Source organism: Hordeum vulgare, chromosome 3H, assembly GCF_904849725.1.
Source record: "Hordeum vulgare subsp. vulgare chromosome 3H, MorexV3_pseudomolecules_assembly, whole genome shotgun sequence".
Classification (NCBI taxonomy): domain Eukaryota; kingdom Viridiplantae; phylum Streptophyta; class Magnoliopsida; order Poales; family Poaceae; genus Hordeum; species Hordeum vulgare.
In genome coordinates, this window is record NC_058520.1 from 1165073 (window position 1) to 1182192 (window position 17120).

The following is a 17120-nucleotide window of genomic DNA, read 5'->3' on the forward strand; positions in this document are numbered from 1 at the left end:
TGAATGAATGAATGAATTGCACTCATCATTCCAGGGGATTTACATAAGAGGAGAATGTGCTTGCTGTTGCTGATGAGTAGCAACTAACAAATAACCACAATACTACTGGTTGTTTCCATATAACCTACCTGAGTAGTAGCTAGCTTTGAAGGTGATTGGCTCATCAAGTAAACAAATTACTTTCCTCCGTTCCTAAATACTTAAAGTCTATTTAGAGATTCAAATATGGACTATATACGAAGCAAAATGAGTATACATCCTCTGTACATGCTTCATGTTGGAATCTGTTATGACCGGTACTACATACCAACGGAGGAGGCCCAACGGGCAAGGTTAGTTACGGGCTTTAGCCTAAATTATCTAGCTATCTTAGAGTCCAAATTATATTAGTTATCTTAGAGTTCAAGTTACTGAGATTATATAAACAGATGTAAACAGTTATTTTGGAATCAAGCAATAAGATAATTCTATTGCCCGGCTCCCATTTAGTGAAATTCTAAAGACTATTAAATAAGTTAAGTAAAAGTGCAAAGTAAGTTCACTCTTCAAAAGACGTATTGTATTGTCTTAAGAGTTCACCCATCACGATAAGCTTTCCAAAACCGCATAAAGCTCTACTCTTCATAGAAACTTTCAAAACGGCTCCTATACCAAAACCACATAAAGCTTCACTCTTGTTGGCGGTGTGAATCATGTTATGTGGAGGCCGGACATTCTTTCAATGCGATTGTATCACCTTGACAAATCAATTGAATGAAATGCCTTTTACCGAAAAATAAAAAAACAACAAGAACGCACATGATCCAGCCCACTAGCTCCAAGCAGCACTTATGAGATCAAATATAGCGTGATCCATCACCGTCTATCAAATAGCGAGGTATAGCTCTTGCTTCAACTACGAGTGCCCATACGATCAATTTTTTTTTTACTTGTTTTTAATAATTTTGAGATATTCTAAATATCCAAATATTAATTTACTTATATATTTTTAAATCATTCATCTTATGTTTCAAAAATGATCATACCATTCAAAAAAATGATTCTGACATTCAATAAAATGCATTTGACATTTTAGATAAAAACAGTTCATGCGTCTCAAGAAAAATATTGTAAAAAAGTTCAACATCCAACGTACATTTGAAAAAGTTTGCATATATTTGGACTATAAAAAGTTAATAACAAACCTAGCGGAAGCTTCCAAAACCAGTGCAAATCAACGAATAGAAGGTTCCAAGAAAAACCACAGGAAGGCACATAGGCAGGCCAGCTAGCAAGACGCGAGATATAGCTACCGCGTCAACTATTATGGTTAGTAAACTGGGCCTCATACAATCATGTATGATGGATCTACTCAAAGATGCTACATTTTCCAGCAACATTCAGGGCACATATTTTCACCAAGCATAGAATTGTTCAGGCAGCGACCTATCAACAGCAGAGTTGGATCTACGATTTCACAGCACCACCTACTTATTTCTGCTGCAACAACATTAGGAGCAACCGGAGCCGAGACGGTTGCCCCGACAGCAGAGAATCGATCACGCTATACAATGACTGACAGTGACACAAGTAACATGAATATATGGAATTAAACCGTGAACCCATGTCGGAAACATAAGCAGCGGATGTCCCTCCTAGCTCTCTCTAGATATCATGAATGAAGTATTACACTTGTTGGTACTATGTAGCACATCGAATAAGCCTCGTCGACTCTATCTTCCCCCTGCCCTTCTATTGTTCCCTTGCACACCGGGGTGCGCCGCCGGGGATCAGTCTTTCGACGAGCTGCTGCTCGCGCCACCCTTCTTCCCGCCGTATTTCTGGCAACCCAACCGGAGCAGACATTATATGATAATGATGAATGGAATGGTAAAGGATAAAGGACGAGATGGAATGATATGCTATGCACACCCAACCGGAGCAGACACTATATGATGATGAATGAAACGGTAAAGGATAAAGGACGAGATGGAATGATATGCTATGCACACCCATGATACCAAGAGGAATTGATAACAAAAAGAGAGCAACTAACCTGCTTCCCGATGTTGAAGGGCACGTATTTGTACTTGACCATGTGGAGAATCTGGCGCTTCATGGTGAGCACAAAGAGTACAATCCAGTAGCAGAGCAGTATAGGCCAGAAGACAGGGACGTCGAACACGGAGAAGAATGTCATGACAAAAGCTATAACAAAAGCCTTTGTGATTGCATACCTGGCAAACAAATATCATGGGACACATGTTGTATAGAGGAATAATAATGTAATAATGTGCCACACATAGACATGTGAAACAGGGCAAATATAAGAAGAAGCATGATTACAATTACAAACATAGAGGCGATTGCAATCGGTAGCTAAATATGCATGCATGCATGCCAGTAAAAGCAGTTTGTGATTTTCTGTGTAAGATAAGAAAGATTGCAGGCAGCTAATGATGGTTGTATGGGATCAAAATAGATAGGTCATATACAACATGTAAACTCAGCAATGCGTGAATGAAGAGCTCAAAGAATCATTCAAGGTGTTTGTATGAGTGAGTGACTGCTTATCATGTGTATACTAAGTATGAAGCTGGTTTGTATGGTAATAGCAATAGGGAAGCCAACAAATAGAGAAACAAATAGATACTCCCTCCGTTCCTAAATACAATTCATTCTTTTTACCCTAAAGTAGTTCTTTTTACCCTCGGGATCGCGATCTGGAGGATGGATGTTGTGGATCTGGATCTGGATCTGGTTGAGGAAGATACATACCAGAACTTGAACTCGGGCAGCCTCCTGATGAATGGCTTGAACTCGTCGGAGCCGCGGGTGGGGAGGGCGGGCCCGTCGTTGGCGGCGGATGGATCGAGCTCCGGGTCGACCATGGGGGAGAGGAAGCCGATGAGGAGGTTGAGGAGGTAGATCCCGAGGCCGTAGCTGACGATGTAGAAGCCGTGGATGGACAAGACCCTCAGCGCGTACACCGCCGCCACCACCAGCGTGCCCAGCCACCGGCCCGTCGAGTGCGGCGTCGAACGGTCCAGGTAGTACTGGAAGGCCCGCGTCCCGTCCGTCCGCCACTTGGCCACCGCCGCAGCAGCGCCCCCGCCCCCGCCGCCGCCGCCGCCGGAGTCCATGCCTGCTCCTGCTTCTGCTTCTTGCTTTGGGGGGATCGGGATCGGGATCGGGATCGGGACGACTCTGCTTTGCTTTGCTTTTCTTTTCTTTGGGACCGATCGTTCCCATTTATCTTTTACTGTAAAAATCAAATAAATACCAACAAATCAAATAACATTATAAACATAAATAGCATAATCAAACATTATAGTCATCACGGCCACCACAATGCTTACAACATAATTAACATAAAAACCAAAAATAAAATATAATCGCCGCCCGCGCGTTGCTGCCGTGCCCGCCGTTGTCGTTCTCGTCACCAGTGAGGTCTATGTAGGGCGGAGGCGTCCAGAGGTGGGACGATGGTCCCTAGTAGGTGGAACGCGCCTGCACCACCTCCCCCTCCCCCCCCCCCCCCCCAACGACGGCTCACGCTCCGGTGACCGCGGCGGTGTGGGGGCACTAAAACCTAGCCCCCACGGTGTCGGCCATGTCGCTGGCCGTGCACGACCAGCTCCATCGCTGGCTCATCATCATCATCATCATCATCATCATCAACATATATATATATATCGGGTCTGAAGGCTAGGCATGTGGATTGGCACGACACGATCCATTTAATTTTTATATATACACAAAATATACATCCCAATAGGCCTAAAAATAAGCCCATGAGGCTAAAAATATGCGGCCAACGTGTTAATCGGGCCAACATGCCGACCCGTGCCTGGACCTGGAGGCGCAACCCATGGGCTGTCACGACACGACCCGATTAGTAAACGTGTCGGATCCGTTTACAGTGGGCCGTGTTGGGCCGTGCCATGCCGAACCCATTTACAGCGGGCCATGCCAAACCGTTTGGCCAAGTATACATATGATCATCCCTCAACATGAGACAAACAATCACTCCAAAGTTTATAAACAATAGAGAACATAAGATGAAACTTGCGGGATGACCCACGCATTTGCGCGGTTAGATTTCCTATTTATTGTTATATATGGACCCATTTTGTACTAAGTTGGTTTCACAAATCTGGACGTGTGACACCGTAAGACCAAATGCTCTTTTAACTCATTCCTTGATACTTGGTCTCAACTTTTTTATGGTATTTATGAAATACATAATATTCATGGGTTATACATGACCCTTATTATCCATTCAATTCCCTGCTTCATCACTTGTCATATTGCAATTATGTTTTTCTACTAATATTATCTCGCACATGATCCACATGCTTCGATGTCTTCTCGTCTTACTCCGAACCTCTATGTTGTTCAGTTTAAGTCAATGTAATTATTGGTTAATGATATTGAAACTGATACAATCTTCTTCTTGCCACATTGCAACTATGTTCTTCTAATGGTACTATAGCGGACATGATCCACATGCTTTGATGTCTTAACCTCATACTCTAATTCTCTATCTTCTAGCCATTGTAACTTGCTATTTTTATTGCGCCCACAATGTTGCTTTCTCTACCATTATCTCCCTAGCAACCACATGTTACCGGATTTTATTTTTTATCAAAGCAGCAATGGTATATCACAAATTATAGAATAAAAATAATACAAATATTTATATTAAGTACACAGTTGTTGGCAAACACTGATTTTGACTTAAATTTATAAACGAGAGGGAGGGAGGGAGGGAGGGGGAGAGAGAGGGAGGGGGAGGGAGAGGGAGAGGGGGAGAGAGAGAGAGAGAGGAGAGGAGGGGGAGGGGGAGGGGGAGGGAGGGGGAGGGGGGAGGGAGAGAGGGAGGGAGAGAGAGAGAGAGCGAGAGAGAGAGAGCGAGAGCGAGAGAGGGAGGGGGCGAGAGAGGGAGAGAGAGGGAGAGAGAGAGAGAGAGAGAGCGAGAGCGAGAGAGAGAGAGAGAGAGAGAGCTACAGGTACATACCCTCAGCCCCAAGGGTGAACTACTCCCTCAACGTCATGGACACCGCCGGGATGATGAAGATGGCCACTTGTGATGATTTCCACTCTCTGGAAGGCTACTAGAAAGGCTCCATATGAGGTTTCTTCGGTACAGAGAGTTGCGTCGGCGTAATGGAAGTTCTAGGTTAACTTTCGGGGGTTTCTTGATTTATAGGATTTTTCAGCGTTGGAATCACGCCAGCCGGAGCCACGTGGGACCCATAAGATATCAGGGCACACTTAAGCAGGGTGGGCGCGCCCTGTTGGCTTGTGGCCCACACGTGGCTCCCCTCCGGTGGTTCTTCTCTCCAGTATTTCTTATTTTCTCCACAAAAATCATAAAAAAGTTTTGGGTGATTTCGAGAATTTTTATTTTCCGCACATAAACAGCACCATGGTAATTCAGCTGAAAACAACATCAGTCCGGATTAGTTCTAAATAAATCATATAAAAGTGCACTAAAACAATATAAAAGTATTGTAAATATAGGTAAATATGGCATGAATACTTCATAAACTATTGAAACGTTGGAGACGTATCAAGGATCTTTTCCAATAGTATCAAGTACTTCTAGTATTGTGGGGTACATGGTAACAATGTGCAAAAATGGTTAGAAAATGAGAAGCCCACCGAGTATCACCGGGTCTAGCTAATCCCATCCCTTGATTTGACCTAGTTCACTTTCAATTTCACCCATTTCAAGTGCTTCTAAAACCTTTTGAGCTCTAACATCTCGAAGCATGTCATGATGCTTGCAAGAAACTCCAATAATATTGAGCAAGTAAGAAATATGGTCAAAAAACCATTTACATGGTTCACTTCCCTTTGCCACAACAATAAGAACCAACTAAAGTTGATGTGCAAAGAAATGAATGTAACAAGTAGAGGGCGACTCTTTCATGATCATTGTTTTCAACCCTTTAATCTCCCTTTTCATGTTGCTAGCCCCATCACATCCTTGCCCACGGATTTGAGCGAGAGTCAAATGATGATCGACAAGCAAAGATTCATTTGCTCCTTTAAGTGACAAGGAAGTTGTGTTGGCAACATGAGCAACTCCAAGAGACCTCTCACACCCCTTTCCAACTTTATCAACACAACACATGCAAATAAGAAGTTGTTCTTTGTGAGATGCATCACTAGACTCCTCAGCTAGGATTGCATAGTTCTCATCACCAAGACACTAGTGGAGAAATGGATAGCCACAACTTATGTTGGTGGCGCGCAAAAATTGACGCGACACCAACACTATTTTTTCAAATAGCGATGGTGTCGGATGAATTGCTACGCTAGCTTTGTGCAGTTAGTGCTTGCGTGGATTTATGATGGAAAGCCACCAAATTGTGGGCCCTGCTGAGCTGACAAGTCGAAATATATTGTTGGCGTCACATGTCATGCGATGCCGCGTATAAATTATGTAGTGTTGTCGTCCGTTATTCGTGAACGCGAACACTAAGTTTGGCATGTATAAGCCGTAGTGTTGGGTAGCCTCTTTGTTTCTCAAGATACATTCACTTCCAATTCTCCTCCCTAAATAGTTATAGGTCCTCTTAGTTATGGACCCACGTCGGCAAAGCGCGTCGGAATTTTGGGACTCTGCCGCCCTGGCCGAGCTCCCGTGTGACCCTATTGGCTACGCCATGAGCTCCCCATGGCAATGCAGTCAGACCTGTTCGGTGAATCATCCTGCTACGGCAGCACGACTTCCGTTCATTCCGGTAGCTACACCACCAGCATCGAAGATATCGGCCCTGTGCTGCTTTGCGGATGTCGACGCCCTGTTGATAAGCATATGTCGCACACAGAATGAAATCTAGAGCGAGAGTTTTACATGTGCGCCAACCGTGGAAAGACACACACACACACACACACACATATATGAGAAAAATGCATCTTGATCTATTTTTAGATAATTTGCACAATTCAACTCCTCTAGGGTCGCTCACATCAATATGTGTGTATATATATAGTGATCCACAGAAAACAGAGGGAATATATTGCTTCACATAGATATGGGTTGCTCTCGTCCAAAAGTACGTAACCGAGTTGCTCGACTACTCCATTGGACCACTGAGACTGACAAATAGATGATATGCAACTCAAGAACGATGTGATGCGAGGCCTAATCAAAAAAAATTCAAGATGCTTCAATATGCACTTTTAGCCGGTTGCATGCTTGACCTATTTCTCCCAGCTGGATCGATGGCATCATTTTTTCTCGTGGCCGTCATCACACTCATGATGTTCTTATTCTAGATTTAGTAGTAAATTATAATTTTTATTGTTAATTATCCTTATGTAATGTATATATGTAAGCAAACCAGATTAATTAATAAAATCTATGTTGTTCTCATCTAAGAAAACCTTAAGAAAACGATGTTTTGACATCCATCTAATAGATTTCATAATCAAAAAATGCAGCAAGTGTTAACATAATTCCAACATACTTTAGCATCGCTATGGGTGAGAAAGTCTCATCGTAGTCAACTCCTTAAATTTGTCAGAAACCTCTTTGCGAGAAGTCGAGCTTTATAAATGGTGACATTACCATCAACGTCTATCTTCTTCTTGAAGATCCATTTGTACTTAATGGCCTGTCGGTAATTGGTCAAGTCTACCAAAGTCGATACTTGGTTTTCATACATGGATCCTATCTCGGATTTCATGATCTTAGCCATTTGTTGGAATCCGGGCCCATCACCGCTTCCTCATAGTTCGTAGGCTAATTGTTGTCTAACAACATGACTTCCAAGACATGATCACCGTACCACTCGGGGCAGTACGTGGACGTGTCCTTGTCGATCTACGACGTTTGTTAGTAAGCTGATCCGAAGTTTCATGATCATCATTATTAGCTTCAATTAATGTACACATTACAGGAACACCTTTTTGCTCTGCGCTACTTTCCAATTCAAATGAAGTTTTGATATCCTCATCAAGTTCTACCTTCCTCTCGCTCACTTCTTAAGAGAGAACCTCCTTATCTGGAAAGGATCCATTCTCAACAAAGACCTTGCCTTCAGATCTGTGATAGAAGGTATAAACAATTGTTGCTTTAGGGTATCTTATGAAGATGCACTTTTCCTCTTTGTGTTCGAGCTTATAAGACATAAGTGTCGCATCCCCAAGCTCTAAGAAAAGGTAGCTTAGGTTTCTGCCAAACCATAATTCATACAGTGTCGCCTCAACGGGTTTAGATGGCGCCCTATTTAAAGTGAATGTGGTTGTCTCTAATGCATAATCCCAAAACGATAGTAGAAAATTGATAAGGGACATCATAGGAGGCACCATCTCCAATAGAATACGGTTATGACGTTCGGACACACCATTACACTATGTAGTTCCACGTGGCGTGAATTGTAAAACAATTTCCACATTGTCTTGCATACCAAACTCGTAAATCAGATATTCACCTCCACGATTATGTCATAGACTTTTATCTTCTTGTGACGATGATCTTCTTGTCACGATGATCTGAACTTCACTCTCAAATAGCTTGAACTTTTTAAAACTTCAGACGTGTGTTTCATCAAGTAAATATACCATATCTACTCAAATCATCATTGAAGGTAAAAAAATAATGATATTCACCGTGTGCTTTAACACTCGTTGGATCAATATGTATTATTTACAATAACTCAGTTACCCGTTCCATCGTACGGAAAATAGAGCCTTTGTCATCTTCCCATGAGCCATGGTTCGCATGTCTCAAATAATTCAAAATCTAGTGAGTTCAAATATCCATCAGCATGGAGTTTGTTCACGCGCTTTACACCAATATGATCTAAGCTGTAGTATCACAAGTATGTGGTACTATCATCATTAACATTGTGTCTTTTGGCATCAATATTAAGAAGATGTGTATAACTACGATCGATATTCCATAAGCCATTCACATTGGGTGCATGACCATAGTAGATGCTATTCATATAAACAGAACAACCATTGTTCTCAGACTTAAATGAATAACCGTCTTGCAATAAACACGATCCATATAATGTTCATGCTCAACATAAGCACCAAATAAGATTTATTTAGATTTAATGCTAATCCGGAAGTAAGAGAGAGCGTGCCGATGGTGATCACATCAACTTTGAGACACTTCCAACGCACATTGTCACCTCATTCTTAGCTAGTCTCATTTATTCCACAACTTTTGTTTAGAGTTACAAATATGAGCAACTGAACTGGTATCAAATACCCAGGGCTACTACGAGCACTAGTAAGGTGCACATAGATAACATGTATATCAAATATACTTTTGTTAACTTGTCGGCCATCTCATCTGCCAAGTACTTGGGGCAGTTCCGCTTCCAGTGACTGTTGCCCTCACAAGAGAAGCACTCAGTCTCAAGTTTGGGTCTAACCTTGGGTTTGTTCACTGGAGCAGCAACTGGCTTGCCATTCTTGAAGTTTCCCTTCTTGCCCTTGCCCTACTCGAAACTAGTGGTCTTATTAACCATCAACACTTGATGACCCTTCTTGATTTCTACCTCTACGGCATAAAACAAAATGAATAGCCCAGGGATCATCTTCTCCATCCCTTGCATGTTATATATCATCAAAAAGCTCTAGTAGCTTGGTGGTAGTGACTTGGAGAACTCTGTCAATCACTATCTTATCTGGAAGACTAACTCCCACTTGATTCAAATGATTGTAGCATCCAGACATTCCGAGCACATGCTCATCGATTGAGCTACTCTCCTCCATCTTGTAGGCGAAGAACTTGTGGAGGTCTCATACCTATCAACACGGGCATGAGCCTGTAATTCCAATTTTAGCTCTTGGAACATCTCATATTCTTCGTGATGTTCAAAATGTCTTTGGAGCCTCAATTCTAAGTCATAATGCATGGGGCACTAAAGTATCAAGTAGTCATCAAAATGTGCTTGTCAGATGTTCACAACATCCACAAACAACTCTTGAGGGTGGTGGCATATCGAGTGGTGAACCAAGGACATAAGCCTCCCGTGCAGCAATGAGGACAATTATCACATCACGGACTTAGTACGCATAATTGCTACCATCATCTTTCAACTTAGTTTTCTCTATGAATGTATCAAAATACATGGGAGCTACAATGAAAGCTATTCATCTACAAAATAATTTGCAAAGACATTTTGACTATGTTCATGATAATTAGTTTAGTTAATCAAATTACTAATGAACTCCCACTCAAATCAATATCCCTCAGCTTGTATAAGTGTGAAATGATCCAAATCCACTAACCCAAGTCTGATCATCACGTGAGATGAGGTGGTTTCAATGATGAACATCTTCATATTGATCGTATCTACTATATGACTCATGTTTGACCTTTGGATCTCCTTTGTTGCGAGGCCATGTGTGTACATGCTAGGCTCGTCAAGTTTAACCCAAGTATTCTGCCTGTGTAAAACTGGCTTACATCCGTTGTATGCAAACATAGATTCTATCACACCCGATCATCACGAGGTGCTTCGAAATGATGAACCTTCGCGATGGTGCATACTTGGGGAGAACACAATTTTATCTTGAAATTTTAGTGAGGGATCATTTTATCCAAATCCAAATAAGGTGCATAAAAGGATAAACATCACATCCAAATAAGGTGCATAAAAGGATAAACATCACATCCAAATCATATGTGACATGATGTGGCCATCATCATCTTGTGCTTTTGATCTCCATCTCCAAAGCACCGACATGATCTCCATCGTCACCGGCATGACACCATGATCTCCATCATCGTGTCATCATGTGGTTGTTGCACCAACTATTGCTTCTACAACTATTACTAACTCATAGCGATAAAGTAAAACAAATGGCACAAAAGACAACCCTATGGCTCCTGCCGGTTGCCGTACTATTGACATGCAAGTCACGATAACTATTACAAAACATGATCATCTCATACATCACATATATCTAATCACGTCTTGGCCATATCACATCACAACATGCCCTGCAAAAACAAGTTAGACGTCCTCTACTTTGTTGTTGCAAGTTTTATGTGGCTGCTATGGGAAACTAGCAATAACTGTTCTTACTGACACAAAGCCACAACGGCGATAATCAAGTTGCCTTTTAACCTTCTATAAGGATTGCCTCTATCGAATCTGATTCAACTAAAGTGGGAGAGACAGACACCCGCCAGCCACCTTTATGCAAACAAGTCACATGTCAGTCGGTGGAACCGATCTCTTGTACGTGGACAAGTAAGGTTAGTTCAGGCCGCTTCATCTCAGAATACCTCCGAATCGAAATAAGACTAAGGAGTTAAGCAATCTGAAAATCAACGCACACAAACACTTTGTGTTCTACTCGTGCATATCATTTATGCATAGACCTGGCTCATGATACCACCGTTGGGGAACGTTGCATGCGAAACAAAATTATTCTCTCACACACACGTAAGATCTATCCATGGAGATTCACAGCTACGAGAGGGGGAGTGTATCTATATACCCTTGTAGATCGCTAAGGGGAAGCATATATAACGTGGTTGATATAGTCGTACGTCTTCAAGATCCAATCACGCCCCGTCCCGATCTAGTGCCGAATGGACAACACCTCCACGTTCAGCACATGTGCAAATCGATGATGTCTCCGCCTCCTCGAGCTAGATAGCGAGGGCGGAGTAGTAGGTGAGTTCTCTGGCAACACGACAACATTGTGGCGGCGGTGGCGGTGCTATTACGGCAGGGCTATGCCGAGCGCTACCGAAACCGCGAACGGAGGAGAAAACGATCTAGTGGGAGAGAGAGATGGGCACCAAGGGCTTCGTGTGTCCTCTTGGGGCACCCCTTCCCTGTATATATAGGTGAGTGGGTGTGAGTAATAGACTATTGGAAATATGCCCTAGAGGCAATGATAAAATAGTTATTATTATATTTACTGTTTCAAGATAATCGTTTATTATCCATGCTATAATTGTATTGAATGAAAGCATAGATACATGTGTGGATATATAGACAAAACAATGTCCCTAGTAAGCCTCTAGTTGACTAGCCAGTTGATCAAGGATGGTTAATGTTTTCTGACCATATGCAAGTGTTGTCACTTGATGACTGGATCACATCATTAGGAGAATGTTGTGATGGACAAGACCAAAACTATGAACGTAGCATGTGATCGTGTCATTTTGTTGCTATTGTTTTTTGCGTGTCAAGTATTCATTCCTATTACCATGAGATCATGTAACTCATCGACACCGGAAGAATACCTTGTGTGTATCAAACGTCGCAACGTTACTGGGTGACTATAAAGGTGCTCTACAGGTATCTTCGAAGGTGTCCGTTGAGTCATGGATAAAGACTGGGATTTGTCACTCCGTGTGACGGAGAGGTATCTCAGGGCCCACTCGGTAATACAACATCACATATAAGCCTTGCAAGCAATCTGGCTAATGGGTTAGTCCCGGGATCTTGTATTACTAAACGAGTAAAGAGACTTGCCGGTAACGAGATTGAAATAGGTATAGGGATACCGACGATCAAATCTCGGGCAAGTAACATACCGAAGAACAAAGGGAATGGTATACAGGATTATATGAATCCTTGGCACAAAGGTTCAACCGATAAGATCTTCGTAGAATATGTAGGATCCAATATGGACATCCAGGTCCAGCTGTTGGATATCGATCGGGAGTGTCTCAGGTCATGTCTGCATAGTTCTCGAACCCGTAGGGTCTGCACACTTAAGGTTCAGTGATGTTTCGGTATAGTTGAGTTATAGGTGTTGGTGACCGAAGGTTGTTTAGAGTCCCGGATGAGATCACGGACATGATGAGGGTTTCCGGAATGGTCTAGAAACGAAGATTGATATATAAGATTGTTTCATTTGGTTTCCGGAAAGATTTCGGGCATTACCGGCAGTGTACCGGGAGTGACGAATGGGTTCCGGGTTTTCACCGGGAGGGGCCCACCCACCCTGGAGTGAGCCTAATAGCCCAAGGGTGGCCCAATCCAAGTGGGCTATGTCTGCATGGAAAAGAAAACCAAAGAAAAGAAAAAAAAGGAGGTGGGAAGGAAGGAGGGGACTCCTCCTCCTCCAAACCGAATTGGAGTTGGAGTCCTCCTCCTCCTCTCTCGGCCGGCGCCCTTGGGGCTCTCTTGAGCCCCAAGGCTAGCCCCTCCTCTCCTCCTATATATACTAGAGGTTTTAGGATTTTTGAGACACAACTTTGCCACGTGCAACTCAAACCTCTACTTCGTAGTTCTTCCTCTAGATCGGTTTTCTGCGGAGCTCGGGCGGAGCCGTGCACGAATAGATCATCACCATCACTAGCGCTGTCACGCTGCCGGAGAACTCATCTACTTCCCCGTCTCTCTTGTTGGATTAAGAAGGCGGAGATCGTCATCGAGCTGTACGTGTGCTGAACGCGGAGGTGCCATCCGTTCAGCGCTAGATCGGAACGGATCGTGGGACGACGGTGATTTGAATCACTAAGCTATTCCACTACATCAACCGCGTTTCTGAACGCTTCCCGCTTAGCGATCTACAAGGGTATGTGGATCCTATCTCCCTCTCGTAGATGAACATCACCATGATAGGTCTTCGTGTGCGTAGGAACTTTTTTGTTTCCCATGAAACATTCCGCAAGAGTGGCATCATGAGCTAGGTTCATGCGTAAATGTAATCTCGAGTAGAACACAAAAGTTTTTGTGGGCGTTGATGTTCGATTTGCTTCTCTCCTTAGTCTTTTCTCGATTCGACGGTATTGTTGGATTGAAGCGGCCCAGACCAACATTACTCGTACGCTTACGAGAGACCGTTTTCATCAACCAACATGCAACTTGTTGCATAAAGATGACTGGCGGGTGTCAGTTTCTTCAACTTTAGTTGAATTGGACTTGACCGAGGCGGTCCTTGGAGAGTGGTTAAATAGCAAGATGCGATCATACTATATACCCATAGCAGCCACGTAAAACATGCAACAACAAATTAGAGGACGTCTAACTTGTTTTTGCAGGGTATGCTTGTGATGTGATATGGCCAAAGACATGACGTGATATATTGGATATATGCGATGATCATGTTGTAATAGTTAAATATCGACTTGTACGTCGATGCTACGGCAACCGACATGAGCCATAGGGTTGTCTTTAAACTAACGTTTGTGTTTGCAGATGCGTTTACTATATTGCTAGGTTGTAGCTTTAGTAGTAATAGCATAGATAGCACTACAACCTCGATGGCGACACGATGATGGAGATCATTGTGTGGCGCCGGTGACGATGAAGATCATCCCGGTGCTTTGGTGATGGAGATCAAGAAGCACAAGATCATGGCCATATCATGTCACTTATGAATTGCATGTGATGTTAATCCTTTTTATGCACCTTATCTTGCTTAGAACGACGGTAGCATTATGAGGTGATCCCTCACTAAAATTTCAAGATAAAATTATGTTCTCCCCAACTGTGCACCATTGCGACAGTTCGTCGTTTCGAGACACCACGTAATGATCGGGTGTGATAGACTCAACACTCACATACAACAGGTGCAAAACAATTGCACATGCGGAACACTTGGGTTAAACTTGACGAGCCTAGCATGTGCAGACATGGCCTCGGAACACAAGAGACCGAAAGGTCGAGCATGAATTGTATAGTTGATATGATTAACATAGAGATGTTTACCATTGAAACTACACTCAACTCACGTGATGATTGGACTTGAGTTAGTGAATTTGGATCATGCCACACTCAAGTAACTAGAGGGATGTCTATTTGAGTGGGAGTTTATTAGTAATTTGATTAGTTAAACTCTAATTGTCTTGAACATAGTCTAAGTTCACTTTGCAATATTTTATGTTGTAGATCAATGGCTCACGCAGTAGCAACCCTGAATTTCAATACGTTCCTAGAGAAAGCTAAGATGAAATATGATGGTACTAACTTTGTAGAGTGGGCTCGTAATCTTAGGCTCATCCTACAAGCTGGGAAAAAGAATTATGTCCTTGATGCTGCGCTAGGAGATGAATCACCCGCTATGTCTGACCAAGATGTTCTGAATGCTTGGCTATCACGTAAGGAGGACTACTCAGTAGTTCAATGTGAAGTCTTGTATGGCTTGGAACCGGAACTTCAACGACGCTTTGAACGTCATGGAGCATATGAGATGTTCTAGGAGTTGAAGTTTATCTTTCAGAAGAATGCCCAGATCGAGAGGTATGAGACCTCCGATAAATTCTATGCTTGCAAAATGGAGGAGAATTCGTCTGTCAGTGAACATGTGCTCAAAATGTCTGGGTACTCAAACCGTCTAGCCGAACTGGGGATTGAACTCCCACAAGAGGCTATCACTGACAGAATTCTTCAATCACTGCCACCTAGCTACAAGAGCTTTGTGTTGAACTATAACATGCAAGGGATGAACAAGTCACCCGTCGAGTTATTCGCGATGCTGAAAGTCACAGAGTCAGAACTCCGGAAAGAACATCAATTGTTGATGGTCAATAAGACCACTGGTTTCAAGAGAAACAGCAAAGGCAAGAAGGGTAACTCCAAGAAGAGCGGCAAAACTGTTGCCAATCCGACAAAGAAATCCAAGGCTGGACCTATGCCAGAAACAGAGTGTTATTATTGCAAGGGGATGGGTCACTGGAAGCGCAACTGCCCCAAGTATTTGGCTGATAAGAAGGCGGCCAACGCCAAACCAGGTATATGTGATATACATGTTATTGATGTGTACCTAACCAACTCTCGTCGTAGTGCCTGGGTATTTGATACCGGTTCTGTTGCTCATATTTGCAACTCAAAGTAGGAACTGCTGAATAAACGAAGGCTGGCGAAGGATGAAGTGACGGTGCGCGTCGGAAATGGTTCCAAGGTTGATGCAATCGCCGCCGATAGAGTCTCACTTCAGTTACCATCATGATTAGTTATGAACTTAAATAATTGTTATTTAGTGCCTGCGTTAAGCATGAACATTATATCTGGATCTTGTTTATTGCGAGACGGTTACTCATTTAAGTCAGAGAATAATGGTTGTTCCATCTTTATGAGTAATATCTTTTATGGTCATGCACCCAATGTGAGGGGTTTGTTCATATTGAATCTTGATTGTGATGACACACATATACATAACACTGAGACCAAAAGATGTAGAGTTAACAATGATAGCCCCACCTTTTTGTGGCACTGCCGCTTAGGTCATATTGGTGTAAAGCGCATGAAGAAACTCCATGTTGGTGGGATTTTGGAGTCACTTGATTTTGAATCACTTGACACGTGCTAACCATGCCTCATGGGCAAGATGACTAAGACTCCATTCTCCGGAACAATGGAGCGTGCAAGTGACTTGTTGGAGATCATACATACTGATGTATGCGGTCCAATGAGTGTGGAGGCACGCGGCGGATATCGTTATTTTCTCACCTTCACTGATGATTTGAGTAGGTACGGATATATCTACTTGATGAAGCACAAGTCTGAAACGTTTGAAAAGTTCAAGCAATTTCAGAGTGAAGTTGAAAATCATCGTAACAAGAAGATCAAGTTCCTACGATCTGATCGAGGGGGTGAATATCTGAGTTTCGAGTTTGGTGCTCACTTAAGACAATGTGGAATCGTTTCATAGTTGACACCGCCTGGAACATCACAGCGTAATGGTGTGTCCGAACGTCGTAATCGTACTTTGTTAGATATGGTACGATCTATGATGTCTCTTACCGATTTGCCATTATCCTTTTGGGGTTATGCATTAGAGACAATTGCATTCACTTTAAATAGGGCACCAACAAAATCCGTTGAGACGACACCGTATGAGCTATGGCATGGCAAGAGGCCAAAGTTGTCATTTCTTAAAGTTCGGGGTGCGATGCTTATGTCAAAAAGCTTCAACCTGAAAAGCTGGAACCCAAAGTGGAAAAGTGCGTCTTCATAGGTTACCCAAAAGAGACAGTTGGGTACACCTTCTATCTCAGATCCGAGGGCAAAGTGTTTGTTGCTTAGAACATAGCTTTTCTTGAGAAAGAGTTTCTCTTGAAAGAATTGAGTGGGAGGAAGATAGAACTTGATGAGGTTGTGGAACCTTTGCTGCCTCTGGATGGTGGCGGAGGGCAGAGAGAAATCTCTATCGAGGCAACACCGGTTGAGGAGGAAGCTAATGATGATTAT

At 42.9% G+C, this 17120-nt stretch overlaps 1 protein-coding gene across 1 annotated transcript; it reads right to left on the reverse strand.

Moving 5' to 3' along the window:
• Positions 1 to 1561: 1561 nt before the first annotated feature.
• LOC123442350 (protein RER1B-like) lies at positions 1562 to 3197 on the reverse strand. The gene is made up of 3 exons (XM_045118361.1): positions 2758 to 3197; positions 2036 to 2216; positions 1562 to 1820 (listed from the first exon to the last, which is right to left on the reverse strand). The coding sequence occupies exons 1-3, from the start codon at positions 3120 to 3122 to the stop codon at positions 1770 to 1772; spliced, it is 597 nt and encodes a 198-aa protein (XP_044974296.1). The 5' UTR covers positions 3123 to 3197; the 3' UTR covers positions 1562 to 1769.
• Between the last annotated feature and the right edge of the window lie 13923 nt (positions 3198 to 17120).